Consider the following 20,516-nt stretch of genomic DNA (forward strand, 5'->3'; position numbering starts at 1 on the left):
TGCTATGACTAAAATATTCTCATATTAGTCCATTCTTGCGAGGGTTGCTTTCATAATAATGATAATCCATAGTCTATACTAAACAATGGAGATCAAAATACTTAACCGTGGAATATTAATGTTTAATTAAATTTTACACATCGTTTGGTTTATAACCTAAGCACCTTTGTATTCTACAAACTTCTACTTAAACTAAGCTTGGTTATAATGACTATAACAAGTAATCAATTCAAATCCTTTAAATCTTATATTTATTGTTATTTAAGTTATTTTATTTAATTTGTTTGTAAATTTTCTTTAATGTCTAAACTAGTAATTACTACAGCGAGTCAAAATTAGGGGTGTCCATTCGGTTTTTGGTTTGGATTAGCCCAAATCCAATCCGATCCGAACTAAATTTCGGTTTTTAGTTTTCAAATCCAATCCGATCCGAATTACTTACCAAATCCGATCCGATCCAATCCGAATTATAATTCGGTAATTTGGATCCAATTCGAAAATCCGAATTAAATACATTGCTAAATTTTTTGGGTCTAATGCAATTACAAAAATAAAATTGCAATAATAACATTCAATTCTTGAAAGTATAGTAGTACATGATTTATACAGGGGTTGAAAACATAGGTTACATCTATACTAATATATTAAAAGGCGTTTATAAAAACGTCCACGTGTCACGTAGACTCCTCTCATCACGCCACGTCACCAACTCAAGTAACCATTACGCCATGTTATGCACAAGGTCTTCCTAAGAATGTCCACGTGTCACGTAAACTAATCTTACGCCACGTCATGCACTTATAATAAAAAAAAAAATGCTCTCCATAAGATTTGAACAAACAACCTATAAATCTAAAAGTAAGTGTTTTACCACCAAGCTAAGTTATTTTTTATGTATTCTTTTGAATACAAAGTATTAATATGTGACAAATTAAATTACAATTCAATATGAACAATAAATTTAATTTTTAAAAAAAATTGAGTTATAAATTACAGTGTATATTAATGATCAATCAACCTATGTCATAACCCGGGGCATCGCCCGGGCTCAAAAACTAGTTATTAATATTATTATAATCACGGGCATAATTTAACATGATTAATATTAACAATATTTTTTGTAAACACAAAGTCTTATATGTGGCCGACCACACCGTATGGCAAGGGTTACTTCATTAGTGTAATAGGGGTTACTTGGTCGGTGTTAAAGGGGTTACTTCGTCAGTGTTATAGGGTTACTCGATTAATGTCTCAGTTAGTATTACAAGGGTTACTTGATCAGTTTATATGGGTTACTTTGTTCTTTTATAAGTGGTCACACGCTGTGGCTGGCCACACATAAGACGGGCTGTTTTGTAAAATAACGCTTTTATAATTCGGTTATTTCGGTTTTTTGGATCCGAACAAGGTCAATCCAATCCGATCCGAATTTTCAAAAAAAATTCAATCCGATCCGATCCGATCCAAATTGATAATTCGGTTTGGATTGGATTGGATTTCGGTTTTTATCCGAATAATGGACACCCCTAGTCAAAATAAATTCTCTATTATTAGCTAAAGAGTAACAAAAAATTTAATTGTATGAACAACCGGTACGTCACGCACAACAGCCCGAAACCAGACCATAGGGTGTACGGAGAGTCAGCTTGGATGTGCGAGGTGCCTGCCAAATTGCCAATTTTGGGCGTCGGCACTTTGCCATCTGCCTTTAATTTATTTTAAAATTATATCTAATTATTATTAATGTGCATTTGATTGGAATGACTAAGGGCATAATAGTCTCTTCATATGAAATGTTGACGTTTTGATCAATTTTGTTGGCAATGTTTAGCTATTTTTAAGGTTCTTTTGGATAGAATTGGTATAGAAGAGTAACTCCAATGACAAGCTAATCTGACAATTAGTTTGCCATGCCACATAAGCTTTTAAGCTAATTATCATTTTAGCTGCATTTTGCTCCAATAGCTAGCTATTAGCTTAGTAGTAGTTGTTGGATAGAAAATACATGGAAAGAGCTTAATTGGTGCAATAAGCATTTTATTTTGGAAAGTTTAATTCCCAAGAAAATTAGCTTGGCAAAACTAATTTGCTTAGCCAAGCTAATTGAGTTTTTTAGCTCCAATGGTCAAGCTAGTAGCTAGGGAATCATTGAAATTGCAAGCAAGTCCCTAGCTACAACTATTGGAGTTGCTCTAAAAAAACCTTTGTAATAAAGTTTTCCGAAATTAAAACTAGTACTCGTACTAATCAAACTACTCGTAATAACAACAAAGTTCTTCGGGCTTGGATTGCTCCGGCTCAATGATTGGCTACACCGTCGCTCTGGATAACTTTATAATTTGTGGATGTTAAGTTGTTTTGAGCTCTTAAGGGGTGTTAGTATGTGGGAATTTGGGGTGGGAAATTGGGAATGGGAGTTTTAGTCTTAAGTAGAAGGAACTCCTATGTTTGTTTCATGGGATTGGGAATAGAGGTTGGGGAAGGGGAAGGGGAATGGGCATGGGAATATGTGTCCTCTATTCCCACAAAATAATACCAAGGAGGAAAGTATTAGGAGATTGGAATTAGAAATGTCATTAATAAATAGGTAAGAAAAGTCTAAAAATAAAATTAGGTAAGAAAATAAATTTTAATAAGGATAATTTTGTAAATATATACTCTGAAATATATTCCTTACATATCGGACAAGAATTGGTTTCATTTTATAAATTCCAAAAAATATATTCCCAACACAAATTCTTGATTAAGACAAACTTTCATTAACTTATTGTAATGGGTTTAAGTTACCCTAAGAGCATGCTTGGATTGGGAGAGGTGTATAACTAGCTAAAAGCACTTTAAACTTTTATGATAATCTTATTCCATCATCTATTTTGCAAACTCTCACTCCCACATACCGAATGCCTTATTCTTGTAAAAAAATGAAAATAAAATACTGTAAAAAAACTACTCATAAAGTGGGTTCATAATATGATAATAACAGGTTTTTCACATATACCCCTGAGTTTTTTTGTTTATTCACCATATACCCATGAAATTTTTCAAATTCAACATATATCCCTGAGTTGTTACAAAAATTCACCATATACCCCTAAGGCCCTAATGACAAAAATGAGTAGAATTTGATTGAATTGATTATACATCGAAACTACCTTAGAATCTTAGATCTCTCCCTCCATCCCCGAAACCACTCCTCTCCTTTGTCCAATCCTTAAAACCACTCCAATTCTCCATAATCACATCTGTATGATTGATTTTGAGGATGAGAAAAAGAAATTTAGAGTGGTTTTGTGGGTGATTTCGAAGGTAAAAGAATGTATTTAGGGTAGTTTCGGGTCATAATTAACCATAATGTTTTACAAAGTTAATAATCATTAATCATCCTACTAATTACATTGATATGAAGAATAAGACATCCTACCAGTTAGTAATTAAAATGCAATTGAATTCAATCTCAGAGTCAAAATAACCAAAATCCAAAACTCAATTGAACCCCAAACCCTAGAAATTAAAACCCTAAAATTTATTTGAACTCATAATCCTAATTTGAATCACTAATTAAAACCCTAATTATGTTAATTGCATTCAATTAAAACTTGTAAACAAATACAACAAACAATGAATTAAAAGGAAAGTGTCAATAAGTTTTTGAGAAATTTGCATTCAATTGCTTGATTATCTTCTGTAGGATTTTTTGAGTTGGAATCAAGGAAAAATTAATCAGAAAGGAGAGAGGAGGAGAGAAGGTAGTTTGGGGTTAAATACTCCGAAAAAGTGAAGTAGGCCCCATTAACGTCTAAATTGAACGGAAAACGTTACCAGCAGTGTGACCCAGACATTTTATAACTTCGGGTAGATTTAAACAAATAAAAAAAAAACAGGTTGTTGCTCACAAATGACCCTATATGTAGAATAATTCTACACAAATTTTGCCACACAAAAAATCTCCTCGGGATATATATATAATAACCCTCTTGAAATCAGTTATGCTTGAAATTGATCCATTTTCCATAATAATCTGAAGCAGCTGAATTCAATAGAATTCAATCAACTGAGTCGATTGTCAGTTTTGTTCATCCAGAAATTTACATCAAATGAATTTTATTTCCTTTTCAAAAGTCACATCTCACAGTAAAACGGAAGAGAAAAAAAGGGGAAGAAAAAGCTTGACTTTGGCCTGCCACTGCAATTACTACTATAAATTAAAGCCTTTTAGAAGCATCAAAATGATCAAATTAGCGCAATCCCCAAAAAAAAAAAAAAAACTTATTCTTCGTAGTAGTATAAGCTACTGTGCAAATGGCAGCTAGTTTGAGTTTCAGCGGTTTCACTGCCGCTGTAATTTTACTAGCGTTTTTTGTGGGTTTTGGCGTTTGCAGTGATTGCTCTTCCACTCCTATTCAAGAAGGTTAGCCGTTTAATTCTTGTTTTTTTTTTATAGTACTCTTTCCGTATAAATTAGAATGTACCCGTGCTAATAAAGATTAAGGGTTTTGAAGTTTGAATGTTGGGAGAGATGTGGTTAAACGTGTTAAAAACAACTTTTATAGTCGAAATAATCTATATTATAGTGTTGATAAACATTAAAATGCTCAATAAAGTGTTACTTATGTACTCCCTCCGTTCTTTTTTTATTACTCCGTAGAACAAAGTTCACTTTATTAACAAGTGAGCCAATTTGTGTACACGGGGGTTGTAATGTGACTATGTGAGGTTGATGAGGATACTCCAAGAAAGATATGGGGCAAATAAAAAGGGACGTACATAATGCATATTGTATGCTCTATACACCGTCCATGGTCTATGCTCTATACCTGAATTTGACATATTCACTTCTATTTTCTTTTTCACTCTACTTCTCCATTACTTTTGTTCTTCCCATTACTTTTTTTTATATGTTTAACAATGCAAAAAAAGAAAAATTTATCATTGATATCTTTGATTACACAATAGAATTTTGATATTTCTAGGCTATGTCCAGTTCTCCTAATGTGATGTGATCTAAAATTTTCTGATCTTGTGAATTTCAATTAACAACTATAATATAATTTAATATAAACTAGATTGGTTATTTTGAGGCTAATACATTAAAATAAGTTAAATTATGGCTGATAAGTTCTTTTTTTTTTTTTTTTTTTTTTTTTTTTGTGAGTTGATTGTAAGACAAGGTCTATGGCAATCTCTATGGAACTTAGGAAGTATGTAGCATGCATTATTTAAGCATGGTGCATAAGGGTCAAGAAGACGAGAATCTAATTCAACCATCAATGCTTTCCCAAAACAAGGACTAGCTAGGTGTGAGGAGTCCATGGCTTGGCTGTAATGATAGTCCTTCTAGTATGCTGTAATGCTTAGCATATGGTTTTGATATAATTTTTTCAACCCTTTCTAGAAGGTGGAGAGTTTGTTGGTTATACCATGATGGTTCCTGTAAGGTTAACCTTTGAATTGGTTCTATATTATGCTTCAAGGTGAAGAGAATGATGCTATAACGTATGTTGGTTATGGTAGTAGACATTGTAATTTGCGAATGATAATTTTATACGATACCAAAATGAATTCATGATCAGCACACAGGATACAAATTTGGTGTTTGTATCGAGTGCCATTTGTTCTATTGTTTACATAAATCATGTGCAATTTCCAACTAGCATCACATTTTTTTTCTTGTCAAATGTCTGTATTCCTGATCTCCTATGATCTGGTTCGTTCTAACTTAACTTTTATCAGCACAACTGACAAGAGGAATGGAAAAGTCGAATAATGGATCACACCATTCACTAACTTCTCTCATGATCACAAAGTGATGTATTTATAGCTTGTTTGGTGTGTGCAGTGGAAAGCCTTCAACAAATTGCCAGAGAAGTGCAAAAGAATGAATCAGATTGCTCAACAGATCCTTGCTGGAAATCAAAAGATGACACTTGCTGGAAATCAAAAGATGACCCGACTAGGAAGAAGTATAAAAATTCGGTAGATTGCACATGCCTTGAAGGCATATGGCATATCACAGATATGTAAGTTGCTCAAACATACAAGTTGCTTGCTTAGGATTTGGCACTTGATACAAAGATTTATTTATTCAATTTGATTTTTTTGAATTAGTTTGCGTTCTAGCAATTATATTATCCTTTGTTTCTTAACTCACATAGTAGCAATTATATGCCGAAACTTGGCTAGAGTTGGTGTGGATCACCAAGAACCGGAGTGGGATCTCACTAATGTGTTATGAGATTTTAAACCCAAGTTACTATAAGGGAAAAAGGTAGGATCCTCCGATGGATTTCTTTGGAGGAAGATTCATAAGCCGTGATTGGATTAAAAAGATGGTCTATCAATCAATCAATCATTCAAAGCCTTAATCCCATAAGTGTGGTCGGCTAACATGAACCAAATTTGATTATTCCGTGTAATCATCAACATAAATCTTCCTCCTCTATCTCTTACGGTTCAATGTTTCATCCTCATGCAAATCCATATACCTCATATCCTTCCTAACTCCTTCCAACCAAGTCATTTTTGGTCTCCCTCTCCGTCTAAGCCCTCTATGGTCCCACTCTTCTACTCTTCGGACCGGTGCACCTTCGTGCTCCGTCTTACATGCCCAAACCAACGCAAGTGGTTTTCTCTTAGTTTATCTGCATGCCTGCCACACCTACTTTCTTGCGAATAACCTCATCTCTTAGAGTGTTCCCACATGTTCATCTTATCATGTGCATTTCTGTAGCCTCCATCTTTTAAATGTGCTTCTTCTTAGAAGCGAGACATTCTGTATCATAGAGCAACACTGGTCTTATGGCAGTCCTATAGAATTTTCCCTTCAACTGTAAAGGAATGCTTCGGTCACATAATACTCCCGTGGCCGCTCTCCATTTAAGCCACCCCGGCTTAATCCTGTGGGCCACATCTTGATCTCTTAAAATCAATAAAGTTGACCCTTGTGCATTGATCTTTTTCCATGTGTCACACAATACACTATCCTAAGGATTCCAAACCTACTCCAAGCATCTAAAGCCATGGCTTTAAGTGCTCAAAAAAACTGTTAATCCTTTCTAAAGTCGATTATATCCAATCGACCCATGAGTATGTTATCTGAATGAACAAGCTTTCTGAAATACAGAATCTCTTTGCTAGGAATTAGCTCAGGTCAGAAAGATTAGGGAGAGTTTAAGAAGATGATTAAGCAGAATTTAAGCTAAGTAACGGATATTTGTATTGAAGATCGATGTAATCTAACAACACAATTACTCTTCATTCGAGAGGAAGAGTAGCTCTCCCAAAACTAAGCCAAGCTTAACAATAATTTTCTGGATGATTATTAACCCTCCTAATGAGTCCTATTTATAGAAAACTATCATAACAAACTCTAACTTATTCCTCAAGACACTACTAATAGGCTATGACTAATGTGCCCCTCCCTCAAATACTGATTCCTTGCACTCTTCTTCCGAAGAAAAAATTGTTTAAGATAGAGAAATAGAAATACTCCTTAAATACAACCTGCAATCAATTCTGTACTTAATGTACCAGCATTTTTGGTAATTATTCTATGATTTTCGTGGATGACATAGTCTAACTTAAAGCTTATTTCTTGCATAAAGTTACTGGAAGGGGCAAAACCTTGCTGGTGTCCTTCCGAAATCCCTCTCCAAGCTGCCTTACATTAAGAACATGTAAGAACAGCCCCCTGTGATTTTTTTTGTGCATATATGGTCGTTGATACTTCAGGAAGCCATTAACTTGTCCCCCTTATTTTGTTTTAATCAGTGATCTTTCAAGGAATGTCCTTACTGGAACAGTGCCAGTTGAATGGATTGATACAAAGCTGGAATTTGTGTAAGAAAACATGTATTTCCTTTTCACATGTATTCATATTTTCTTAATGTCTTGTTCTTGCAATCTATTATTATTTACAGGTCTCTGTTTGCCAATCGACTATCAGGACCAATTCCAAAGTATTTGGGAAAAATCACCACTCTTACACAACTGTATACTCCTTGTTCTCCCTTATTGTGCTAGTTAAGATAGATGCATAAATATGTATATCATATATGAAGTATATCTTACCTGATTCTCAAAATTTGTTTGAAACATCAGAAGCATTGAGAGCAATCAATTTTATGGAACTGTTCCTCCTGAACTTGGGAACTTGGTCAACTTAACCAACTTGTAGGTACCTTTTTCGTTTTTCTTTTTATTGAGTGATAGGCCACAATTAATTCATCCTAAATTTTCCTCTATTACATTGCATGAGCATTAACACCGGAACTTGTGTGTCTTCCCTTGTTGATGAAAGAACATTAAGTGACAACAAACTTACTGGGCATTTGCCTTTGGAGTTGAAGAATCTGAGCAATTTAACAACACTGTAAGTAGTTTTTATATTGGAGAGTTAAAATCTGAGCATAAAGCTTGTGTACATACTTATCTGTCTTCTCTGTCAATCATTCCTTTTTGTGGTTTTATTGCTAGTCGATTAAGTAGCAACAATTTCAACGGAAGCTTACCTGATTTTCTAATGCATTATTCAGAACTTCAATTCTTGTAAGTTATCTTCCTTGAAAATCTTAATGATGCAGATGTTCCAATTCCAGTTTTGATCTGCCTAAATGTTCCAATAATATTTATCTGGCAGGGAAATGATAGGCAGTGGCTTTGAGGGACCAATACCATCGAACATATCTTCTCTGGACAAATTGCAAGAGTTGTAAGTAATTCTACTTGATATATGTTTCTCATCCTTTTCCTGATGAATACTTTTCTTGAAGGAGTTCAACATGATTCTGCAATTTCTCCTGTACTGTATGCATTCCTTTTGTGCAGCATGATAGCCACACGCTTCTTTTTACTTATGTCTAGAGAACTCTGCCCTCATTTTATACAGAATTTTCTTTCAGATAATTATGTAATACAAACCTTTCTTATTCAGAAAGTTATGTAAAACAAACCTTTCTTATAGTGTAAGATGAAGCCCATATTCTGAACAGAAATTACCTTTCTTTGAACATGATGACAATTTTGTTGTGATGTAAGTGATTTTTTTTTCTAATGGGCTCTTTAAGATACAATTTAGTGTGTTATTGTTGCTTCAATGGCTAATATTGTGACAGTATTTATCCCTTGTACTTTCTGCAGGAGAATCAGTGATTTGGGCGGAGAAGGTTCTAATTTTCCATCACTTAAAAACATGGAAAAATTAACTTCACTGTGAGTTTATGTTTGTTATTTTTAAGAAAATATAACTCAAGGTCCAAAATTAGTTTTTGCATAATCTAATCATTGACCTAACCAAGTTATTTGATTTGTGATAGGGTTTTGAGGAGCTGTAATATTACTGGTGAAATATCCTCTGATATTGAATCTTTGCTGAAATTAACAGTCATGTATTCGTTTCCATCCCACACTTCTTATATGGCTATCATAATCATACGTACAAACGTACCTCCATTTCTGAAGTGTTTTTTTTACTGTGTTATTTTGCAGCGATCTTAGCTTCAACAAGTTGACAGGCTCTGTTCCAACTCTCTCTGTAATAAAAAACTTGTAAGCACTCCCAAAGTCCCAATCAATTTTACACAACTTGTGATCTCTACCATCCCATTATCTTTCAATTTAATAAAGGAAAGATAATAAGATTCATCGATGAATCTAATATACTTCTGCAGACTTCTAACAATCTATAATAGGTGTATTCAGAGCTTAGAAGATGTAATAACAACAAACTGCAACTCCTAACTATTGTGGCTGTTCATTTGGAATTCCATGATTATAATCATATTAGTCTCAACTGGCCTTGAAAACCTATTTTAGTGTTAATTTGTTGGAAAGTACGGGGTAGATACAAGGATGTAGAGCATAGAATTATCTCAGCAACAGATGTACCTATCCAGTCCCTTTTGCGGTAACAAATTGTGGTGATGGTAATGAGTCTGTATGTCAATCAATAAGAAAAGTCTTTTTCAATGTCCATGGTTATTGTACTCAACCCCAAGATACTGAGTCTCTCTAAAGTGATACTGAGTGGTAATGATTTACACGTGAAACACAAGGATGGAGGTGTATTACCATGGACAATTGGACACTGTCATAGACTCGTGTTGAAAAAAAAAAACAAACTTATTACCATTATGCCATTGATTCCCACACTACCAAAAGGGTTGTTTGACCTGAAAGCCAAATGATGGGGACTGTGATTACTCTCTTTGACATAGCTGTATATGTTGTGAGCTTCATGCTCTTAAAATATTGTCAATCATTCATGTTTCACAAGAGCTCCAACAGTGTGTTTTGGACTTTGTTTGGTGGTACCTTCTTCAGAGCCTACACTTATTTGCAGCATAAGTCTGACTTCTGTCAAGGGATCCAGACATGAATCAGTTTGTAAGCTTTTCTTTTGGCAAGTAATAATGATTCCATTTTTTGCTATGTTTAGGTATCTAACAGGAAATATGCTAAATGGGCCTATTCCCAACTGGATTGCAAATGCAGATGATACAAGGTACGATCTTTACCCTTAATTAATACTCCCTCTGTCCCTCTGTTCACAAATAAACTTCATGTATTCCTTTTTAGTATATCCACAAAAACTCTCAACCCATGTGATATAGATCCCTCCATAAAGGATCGTGTTACAGGTGTTTGGACTTTGGAGACAGAGGACCAGTTTGCTAGATTAAGTGATGAACCAAAAGAGAATTGTATGTCTACAACATGGTTTTGTCAATCGAGTTACGAATTTTCATGAGTTTATGCTAGGAGTAAAAATGCTGGCCAACATTGCATGACACTCATTTGCTCATGCTAATTTTGTTGCTATTTTGAGCAAATTATCATTCTCCTGACGATATGACAATTGTGCTTTCAGCCAAATAGACATTTCTTACAACAATTTTACTGATAACCCTGAAGAAGCTCTTTGTAGTAGAAAAACTATGTAAGTTTTATGCTGTTTATTCTGCTGCAATTTCTTATCTTCATCTCACACTTAATCCTTAGCTTAATAAGATACACTCTCTTCTTTTATTTGCTTCAGAAACACATATAGGAGCGACGCAAGTCTTACAACCTTGTAAGTATAAGATACTGTTAGAATAGATTGATATACATTCTTTGTACAGATCCTGACTATTAATTAATATCCTTGGTGACAATTGACATAGAGATTCAAGTGCATGCTTGAAGAGATTAAGATGTCCAAAAGGTATATGATCTATTTGACCTATAGCAAAGGCTCTTTTTTAGTGTCCTATACCGGCTTCTTCATTAGTCTTAATCTATACTGCCTATTAGTTCCCCCTGCTTATTAGGCTAATGTTAAATTGCAAATATCCTTAGTGTTGAAAATAATATACTAGTATAATAATGATACTCAAATTTATATTTCAAGATCAATGATGCTAAATTCTATATAACTTTCAAAATAATGTTCTTATATATTAGCAAAGATTATGGTCAAGGTTTCATTCTAATGTATTGTTGCACTTGTGAAGATCGATATTCATTGCATATTAACTGTGGAGGGCCAGAAACCAAAATAGGAAAGATCACCTACCAGCAAGATGATGAGAAAAGTGGTGCTGCAACATTTTTTCATGAAAAGCTTGACTGGGGATTCAGTAGTAGTGGAGAATTCTGGAAACCTGAAAGTATTACAAATAATTACATACAGCAAATTACTTTGAAGTCAATAGGAAAAAGTGACGAAGGGCTGTATAAAGATGCACGGCTCTCTGCCACGTCTCTAACTTACTATGGCCGTTGCCTGGCAAACGGGAACTACAGTGTGACCCTTCACTTTTCTGAAATCGTCTTTACAGATGATGATACATACATGAGTATAGGAAGGCGAGTGTTTGATATTTTTATCCAGGTTGTTTATTACTGTCTTGTTACCTCAGTACTATCATGAAATTGCTGGAGTTTTTAGAATTTTGCATTTAAAGAGTTGGACTACTTTGCGCAGGAAAAGCTGTATTTCAAGGATTTTGATATTGTAAAGGAAGCTAATGGTTCACATAAGGCTTTCAAGAAAGTTTTCAGTAACATATCAGTAACAAATTCAACAATAGAAATTCGCTTCTACTATGCTGGAAAAGGGAGCACACAAATTCCAGTAAAAGGAAATTATGGTCCTCTTATTTCAGCTATTTCAATAGAGTCGCGTAAGTCCAGCATCATGTAGAAAGTTTGTGCTCATTCTAAGTCCTTTATTAATGAAACGCTTAATCCTATTGTTTACTCTTACCCATGAAATAAATTCATTATTGCATCATTATCACTAATGAAATGAACTGTACTGTAAAATTAGCAAGTACATCTTCTGCAATAAGTTCTCTAATTTTTTTGAACTTGGGGCACGGCATAGATGGATTGGTTAAAATTTGTTTATGTATCAACCTTTTTTTTATTTTTTTTATTTTTTTGAAAGCATTATGTATCAACCTAATTGTCTAGAATTATTTTTTTTCTTTTCTTTTTTTTTTTTTCTTTTTTTGTAAGGTTCAATTAGCAAGTGTTAATTTTCATCACTTCTTTGTGCAGAGTTCAACCCTCCTTTTGACTGGAAAATAGTCATGTGGGCTTTAGTAGCAGCTACATCATTCCTTATTGGAATTGCACTAGTTATTTATTGGTGGAAACGCCGTAAGGAAATTATAAAATTAAGGGAACAAGGTCAGTGTGTGCTGTGTTATCTGTGGTATAGGAACATTTTGCTTATGTGAGATGTTACAGACTTGTACGTAGTTGCAATTGCTTCTAAAATTTAGTGATTGCTCAAAGTTTTATATTATCAATGTACCACATACTCCACTTCCTATTATTTTAATTACTTGTAGAATTATACCATTCTGAACTATTAATTTGTGCTCAGAGCTCCGTGTACTGAATCCACAAATTGGTCTTTTCACTTATAAGCAAATCAAGACTGCCTGTAACAACTTTAATATTGCTAATAAGCTAGGAGAAGGTGGGTTTGGATCTGTGTACAAGGTATGTTACTAAGTACTTTGTTTGTGCTTAATGAATTACGGTGTTGGTGTGTAATTATTCAACCCATATTTGTCATAAGCAACTTGGGAGTGAAAATCACAAAAACTTATACTAACTCTTATGTAGGGAACCTTGTTGGATGGTACCCATATTGCTGTGAAACAACTTTCAGCCAAATCTTCCCAAGGAAATAAAGAATTTGTGAATGAAATTGGCATGATTTCTAGTATGTGCCATCCAAATCTTGTGAGATTGTATGGATGCTGTGTCGATACAAGCCAACTTTTCCTGGTGTATGAATACTTGGTGAACAAGGACCTTGGACATGCTTTGTTTGGTAAGGAGTTACATTGTGTTTATCTCTTTATCCTGTTTGCATTGCAAGGAGTACAGAGTTTTGGTCATAACTGTAAAGTTGTCCGCAAAGTTTTTAACTTACTACTTATTTTCTACAAGAAGGTCCAGATGATGGCCGGTTAAAATTAGATTGGCCTATAAGGAAACGGATTTGCATTGGTATAGCTAAGGGTTTAGCTTTCTTACATGAAGAATCAAGGATAAAAATTGTTCATAGGGACATCAAAGCTACAAACGTATTGCTTGATCGCAATCTTAACCCAAAAATCTCAGACTTTGGGTTGGCAAGGCTTAATGAAGAGGAGGTCACACACATTAGCACTAGAATTGCTGGAACAATGTAAGCTAACTCTTTGAATCTTTATTGTCTATATCATAGAGTTCATAAGAGCTCGTACTTATGAAAGCCAATTAAATTATTTTAACTCTTATTTATTTATTTCTATAGTTTATTACTTAAATCTTATGTGATGGTTGATCTATTTTCTATAAATCATATTTTATAGTATAACCATCATCTGGTCTTCTGCTCTTGTTTCTTGGGATGGCAAACTTTATAATTTTTTGAAATGATTTTATGGAAATAATAGTAATATATCGGTCAATGAATTAATGAAGATGAGATATGAAATCTGATTAGGGGGCAAAGCCAATCGTTGAATTCATTTTTTGAACTAGGATTTTCTTTTGCAGAGGATACATGGCTCCAGAGTATGCATTGTGGGGTTATTTGACACCTAAAGCTGATGTTTTCAGCTTCGGGGTTGTTGTATTAGAAGTCGTGGCTGGAAGAAGCAACATGAAATTTCAGCCTACTGAAGATCACTTTTGTCTCCTTGATTGGGTAAATTTAATTTCTTTAGCCATGTACTTCTTTGTTATGCAGGATAATATTCTGCATTCTAAAATGGAAAAGATATCATTTATATCAATCTTCATAAATTTCCAGGCCTATGTTCTGAAACAAAAAGGAGACTTAATGGAGCTGATGGATCCAACATTAGGAACTGATTACAACAAGGAAGAAGCGTCGATGATGATTCAGATAGCACTATTATGCACAAATCCGTCTCCAGCACTTAGGCCTACGATGTCTGAGGCACTGAACATGCTTGAAGGAAATACTGTGGTACAAGAACTAATTCTGGAGCCCAATAACTTATATAGTCATGAGTGGATGTATCAGGCATCTAAGAAGCAGCAGCTAAAACAAATGTCTGGAACTGAAACACAAAGCTTGATACATTCACCTGATGCACCTAGGATTGACTCGTCTTCCAAGTCTGCACACGATCTCTATCCAGTTGATACTTGCTCTCATTGAAGCACTCTGTGGGTAACCGTGAGGCACAATTTGTGCTTGTGGAGGCGTTTGTATGTGAAATACCTTCGAAGTTTGTTTCCTGTCATATACTTGTATTTAAGAACATATTCTTCATCAAAAGTTATACCTGTTGTATTCTTCAACAAATACCAACATGATCCTTGTAATTAAGACATTTCTCCTACGTAGTATGTATTTTTGTACTGGAGAATGTTATTATTTTCAGAACTTTAATGTAATCTCTTTGAAAGATAAATGAAAATAAGCTTGATGATTCATCATTTGACTCCTTGAACAGAAACGGTATAATCTAACTTGAGGCATGGCTGAATCTTTAAGTTTATTTCTTGAACTATGGTTTCTTAATTTTCTTGCAGGTTACATGGCTCCAGAATACTATTTTTTTTATTCATATGAGCCACAAGGGCGGGTACAACGGGGGGCGGGGGAAATTCTAGCATATGCTAGGGGCAAGGATCAATCCCGTAACCTCAAGGTTACGAGATGGGAGTGCTACCATCAAGCCAACTCCACATCCTTCTCCAGAATACTATGGTTGTACACTAAAGTTAGATTATTATGTGTGGATTGAGAATAATGCATTAAAAGGATAATACTACTTCCGTTTTAAATTATTTGCAACGATTTGATATAAAGTGTAGGTAGAAAACGTTTAATCATTGCAAAAATTTGAAACGAGGATATTTAGTAAAAGATTCATTTTTTTATTTTTAATGGAGACATGTAAACGTGGTTGATCCACATTATTGTTTTCTAGAGGGAAAAAAAAATTAAAAAAAAAATTATGATATGGGGTTGCTAAATATCGCCCTCAAGTATCTAACTAACGCCCGCAAAATAAAATAAAATTACGTATTTATCCTTATAATAAAATTTCGTTAGATCTTATGGACAACGACGAAGTACAAGAAACACAACCTTAGACGCTCGTAGAAGGCTCGTCGAACCGTATAGAATCGATACGTCACAATAAATTTTTTTAAAAAAATTTGAAACCAGGAAACGCCTAATTTTTAAGAATCCCCTAGGCAGAAACGCCTAATTTTTTAGAATCCCCTAGGCAGAAACGCCTAATTTTTTCGAAACATCCTAGGCTATTCGAAAAAACTAGGCGTTTCACCTCAAACGCTCAAAATTTTCATACAACCACACGGTTGTTCACAGGAACTAGGCGTTTGAGCCTAGGACGTGCGAAAAATCAAGGCGTTTGCCGCGAATATAGAAAAAAAAAACATTTTCTCCGTCGGCGACCGATTTCCCTTTGTCTTCACTTGTCATTATCGCGGCTGTGTAGATTGTGAAACCGGAGGTAAGGAGTTGGTGGTTAAAAGAGGAGGAGGAGGAGGTGATGGTGGTGGTGGGTCGTAAATTGAGGGGGTAATTTTTTTGATAAAAGGGTAAATTTGTAATTTTAGTTTATTTTGCGGGCGTTAGTTAGACATTCGAGGGCGACGTTTAGCTTGCCACATATTGATCTAAAAAAATTATGATAGTAATTTGACCAAGAAACATGAACAAATGCACAATGGTGAATGTTTGCACTTTTGTGTGAAATGGTCAAAAGATGGCTTAAAAAATAACAATAAACCCCATTTCCCGCAACAAAGACCATAAATTACCATCAAATTGTTAGAGAAAATTATGCAGTAAACACCCAAAAATAGTTTCATTTGTGCTTTGACATATTTAATTATCACTATAAATACAACTCTAATTTACATTATTGTAAGAAACATCAAATATCTTTATTACTTCAAGTTTTACAATCAACATCTACATCTCTTCTAAACTCTTAATTTGCAAACAAAATGGCAAGCAACCAACAAACTCAAGAAATCAGCCACAAAGCCAATGAGGCTGCTACCCAAGCTCAGGTATATATAATATATGTTCTAATTAATTATTCTAGCCTTTTTTCGTCGATTTCACATACATTTGCATTGTAATTATTTCATGAGGCCTTAATTATTAATTTTAATCTGATATTGCAGGAGAAGAGTGAAGGAGTTATGGCCCAAGTCAGCAGTGCAGCATCAGGAACTGCTCAACAAGCCTCTCAGATTCTTCAACAGGCAAGTCCTTTTTAATCTCATTCCGAGTTTTAAAAAAACATACATCATACATTCATACTCCCTCCGTTTACAAATAAATGTTCTTATATTATACTCCGATCCCTCTGTCTAAAAATAAATATTCTATTACATTTTTAATTTTAAACTTTTGATGTTTAAGTTCCTTATTATATTTTTGTGTAACATTATGTTAGTAATATTTCAAATTTGATGATCACATTAAATCATTAGTTATTTAATATAACTTGGTTAGGAAATTTTTGAGCTAAACTAAACTGAATTATTTATATTACTCAGACAGGAGAGCAAGTGAAGAGCCTTGCAACAGGAGCAGCTGAAACAGTAAAGAGCACTTTGGGATTAAACAACACCAGTACTGATGCAGCAGGCAGCAACCCTACTGCTGGTACCGCAGCCGACACCACCACCACCACCACCCCAAGCAATACACCAAGCACCACCCCAGACAATGCACCCATCAGCAACGCGTCGCCTGCCAATCCAAAGAATTAAATTTCCAACATGGGTTTTGGATTTTGGTTCTAAAATTAGTCCATATACACTCTTTTGTTTCATTTGTAGTTAATTAAGCCCAAAAATGGCAAATAATATAAATGTGGACTAGGTATGTTTTTTTTTTTTTTTTGCTTTCTTTAGTACTACATGAGAATATTCTCATATATATATGTAGTTTTTGTTTCCTGAGTCTCAAAATAGGCTCTCTGAAGGAATTATAAGGTTGTACTCAGTTATTCATTCTTTGATTTTGAATCAAATGAAGATAATTTAGAGAAGATTAATCTAAATTCTTGAATCTTGATTGATAAATATCCTCTTTTCATTTCTTTTCCCTTGGAATATGTTTTATACTCTATCACTCCCCCTGATGAGATTCGAACCCGTGACCTTTGTGTCACGCTGGCTCTTGATACCATGTTAGAAGACCAACTCAACCAAAAGTTTAAGCTGATGGTTGAGGCCCATGAATATGTTTTATACTCTATCAATATATATTGCAAAAGGAGTTAGAATGTTCTTACTAAACAGAGAAATAAAAAATTTAACTTCTTGCTATACCTCTTATACTTTTACTAAGCTATGTCATATTACATGTCTATTTTGCAAAGGAAATAAAGATCAAAATTTAGTGAATGAAATATCAATGACTTGAGCATTGTCCGGGACCAAAAACTAGTTATTATATAAAACGAAAGAAAGGGGAAGGGTATTACAAGAAGATCACCTCAATACTTTTCTTATAGAATTGAAATTCTTGCAACGTAAATCTTTTGAAGTTGTCTTAACTCCCAGATATTCCTCCTACCTTCTCCCCATTTATCAATTACTTCCTATTGACTATATTGTATTTAATTCAATTTGTACATATAGCATGTTAACTAATTTTTAAATCGTCTTGTATTTATTATTTAAGCCATAAGCGATTCATTGCACGTATGTCATGTGTCATCTTCAAGTTAAAAAGAACCGAATGAAGTCATGCATGATGAAAAGCATTACGAATTCTAATATACATTGAACAAGTTATGTTTGCTTAATTATCTTGCTTTCTCATATTTGTAATGTTTTAAAAGGCATTAATATACCAAAATAATTGACAACATATATTGCTTGATTGCCTCAAATTAAAAACTAAATACCAAAATTGCAAATTATTCTCATCTCCATACTTTTTACAAGTATTTTATTTTAAAAGGTTTTTATGTTCCTTTTTCTCAATATACAACTATAAAAATTTATAAAATACCACTAATTAAAATGGAAAAAAAACCGCCTTGACAAATAACCTTAAAAAAAATAGCCTCTAAAGTCTAAATAAACACTATGTATGATTTTGATTTTTGTTGTTAAAGTTGTGGTATTGATTGTGGACGAAAATACACTAATATTTTTTCTTTTTATTAAGATAAGGTGGTTGAACAAATATTTGAAAATGACATTTCTAATTAACTTTTCCTTTGTCAACAAATTAAAAGGTTGATTGTTGATTTAGAACCTTTCAAATCCTCCTTTTTTTCTCATTGACAACTTCATAAATTTACACTTAAAAACACAATAATCAAGCAAACATAATCACCAACAGAAATACAAGTTAAGAGAAAATTGAAGATGTCAATCCTTGTTACTCTACCAGAAGACTTGATTTCAGAGATCCTACTAAGGCTGCCTGTTAAGTCCCTGCAACGATTCAAATGTGTATCGAAATCATGGTATGCTCGTATTATTGATCCGCGCTTCATGCTCAAGCACTTCATTAGCTCAAACAATCATGAGTTTCTACTAATTAGCCATGTTAAACCAGAAAAGAAGCAAATTCTTTCATTGATGTCTACTGAGGCGCTTGACATCAAAAACAAGCATTTTGAACTATCTTTTCCTAGCTCAAGTGAAGAAAACCGTAGTTTTGCACATATTTTGGGACCTTGTAATGGTATATTTTGTGTCTTTGATGCTAAAGATGGTGCAATATCACTATGGAATCCTGCAAACCAACAGCTGAAAAACCTCCCGAAGTCTCATGTTAAGCCTCCTCTTGATGCGTACACTTTCGACTTGTGTGTTGGTTTTGGGTTTGATGATGAAAGGAATGAGTACAAGGTATTAGCATTCAAGCACATGTGTTTGCCCTCGTCTTCAACTATAGCTCACGCGGAGCTATACACATTGAGCACCAACAAGTGGAAGGAGATTGATGTTGGGGAGGAATTTCAGCCAACTGGGAATTTACCTTACTCGTCTTCAAATCCCTCAGTAGATGGGATTTTTAGCTGGTTTGAGATTGATAACCATGTAGAGAAGGTGATTTTCTCGTTCAACATGAAGAACGAGGTTTTCACTAAGACCCAACTCCCTCGTTATGATGGCATCCCTTCGAAGAGAGTACATGGGTGTCTAGCATCGTTAAAGAACAGCCTAGCTTTCATTCATGATTTCCCTCTTGGAGGAGTAAGTAAAAGTTTCGATGTGTGGGTTTTGGGCGAGTATGGTGTCAGAGAGTCTTGGATGAAGCAACTAACTATAGAACCCGTATTGGGGGTAGCAGCACCCTTGGGGTTTTGGAGGAACGGCGAACTTCTTTTGGAACACGCTGAAAAAAATCTAGTTTCCTATGATCCCATTACACAAGACATGAAAGATCTTCAAGCTCACGGGTTTGTTCATATATTGCAAGTTCTTCCATACAAGGAGAGCCTAGTTTATTTACAGGAAGCAGAAGAAGAGACTAATCACAGCAGGGATGTGATCCCTTTCTCTGTCTCTGAATGCGAGGAAGAAGACATTTTACAGATAACGCCTTCAACTAACAGCAGAAACTCTGAAAATAATTCTTCTGCGGTGTGAAAATCCAGCAGGAAATAAGTAGAAGAATGTTAAGAGGAAATCTGTATAGTAAAATAGCTTGTATGACCACTATTTATATTTTCAGCTATTATAATTTATAAGTTATAAGATATGCAATTGTGCATAATGAGTGACCCTGTATTCTATTACTATTCCAAGCACCTTCCACCACCATATTCCTCCTCTCAACCTTCATTCTAAAACCGACTTCCAAAACCTTCGACACACATAATCCTCTCCTCTCAGCTACACCCCATCAAAACAGCCACTATGACCGAAGCACAAACAAAACATCACTGACCCAGTATTCAGCACAGCTGCCAAGTAACCTCGTGGTCACTGATCCACAGATTATAGATAAACGATAAAATTGAACCTTTGACAGACAGGTT

At 34.4% G+C, this 20,516-nt stretch overlaps 2 protein-coding genes across 2 annotated transcripts in view; both read left to right on the top strand.

Annotated features, from left to right (window-relative positions):
- The window catches only part of LOC145619944 (uncharacterized), a 36,534-nt gene extending 21,644 nt beyond the window's left edge, over positions 1-14,890 (top strand). The window contains exons 28-52 of the mRNA XM_081674621.1: positions 3,689-3,746; positions 4,307-4,408; positions 5,837-6,017; positions 7,602-7,673; positions 7,768-7,836; positions 7,917-7,988; positions 8,098-8,169; positions 8,297-8,368; positions 8,473-8,544; positions 8,636-8,707; positions 9,136-9,207; positions 9,312-9,383; positions 9,484-9,543; positions 10,433-10,498; positions 10,865-10,933; positions 11,033-11,068; positions 11,160-11,200; positions 11,490-11,869; positions 11,963-12,161; positions 12,541-12,672; positions 12,872-12,990; positions 13,117-13,327; positions 13,450-13,687; positions 14,041-14,191; positions 14,297-14,890. Of these exons, the coding sequence (XP_081530747.1) occupies positions 3,689-3,746; positions 4,307-4,408; positions 5,837-6,017; positions 7,602-7,673; positions 7,768-7,836; positions 7,917-7,988; positions 8,098-8,169; positions 8,297-8,368; positions 8,473-8,544; positions 8,636-8,707; positions 9,136-9,207; positions 9,312-9,383; positions 9,484-9,543; positions 10,433-10,498; positions 10,865-10,933; positions 11,033-11,068; positions 11,160-11,200; positions 11,490-11,869; positions 11,963-12,161; positions 12,541-12,672; positions 12,872-12,990; positions 13,117-13,327; positions 13,450-13,687; positions 14,041-14,191; positions 14,297-14,671 (3,063 nt within the window). The 3' untranslated portion in view covers positions 14,672-14,890. The remainder of the gene's footprint in view (positions 1-3,688; positions 3,747-4,306; positions 4,409-5,836; positions 6,018-7,601; positions 7,674-7,767; positions 7,837-7,916; positions 7,989-8,097; positions 8,170-8,296; positions 8,369-8,472; positions 8,545-8,635; positions 8,708-9,135; positions 9,208-9,311; positions 9,384-9,483; positions 9,544-10,432; positions 10,499-10,864; positions 10,934-11,032; positions 11,069-11,159; positions 11,201-11,489; positions 11,870-11,962; positions 12,162-12,540; positions 12,673-12,871; positions 12,991-13,116; positions 13,328-13,449; positions 13,688-14,040; positions 14,192-14,296) is intronic.
- A 3,918-nt stretch (positions 14,891-18,808) lies between these two features.
- On the top strand, positions 18,809-20,236 carry LOC145621053 (F-box protein At3g07870-like). The gene has a single exon (XM_081675787.1). The coding sequence runs from the start codon at positions 18,892-18,894 to the stop codon at positions 20,122-20,124; it is 1,233 nt and encodes a 410-aa protein (XP_081531913.1). The 5' UTR covers positions 18,809-18,891; the 3' UTR covers positions 20,125-20,236.
- The last annotated feature ends 280 nt before the right edge of the window (positions 20,237-20,516 follow it).

The sequence above is a fragment of the Chenopodium album genome, chromosome 27 (genome assembly GCF_948465745.1).
Source record: "Chenopodium album chromosome 27, dcCheAlbu1.1, whole genome shotgun sequence".
Classification (NCBI taxonomy): domain Eukaryota; kingdom Viridiplantae; phylum Streptophyta; class Magnoliopsida; order Caryophyllales; family Amaranthaceae; genus Chenopodium; species Chenopodium album.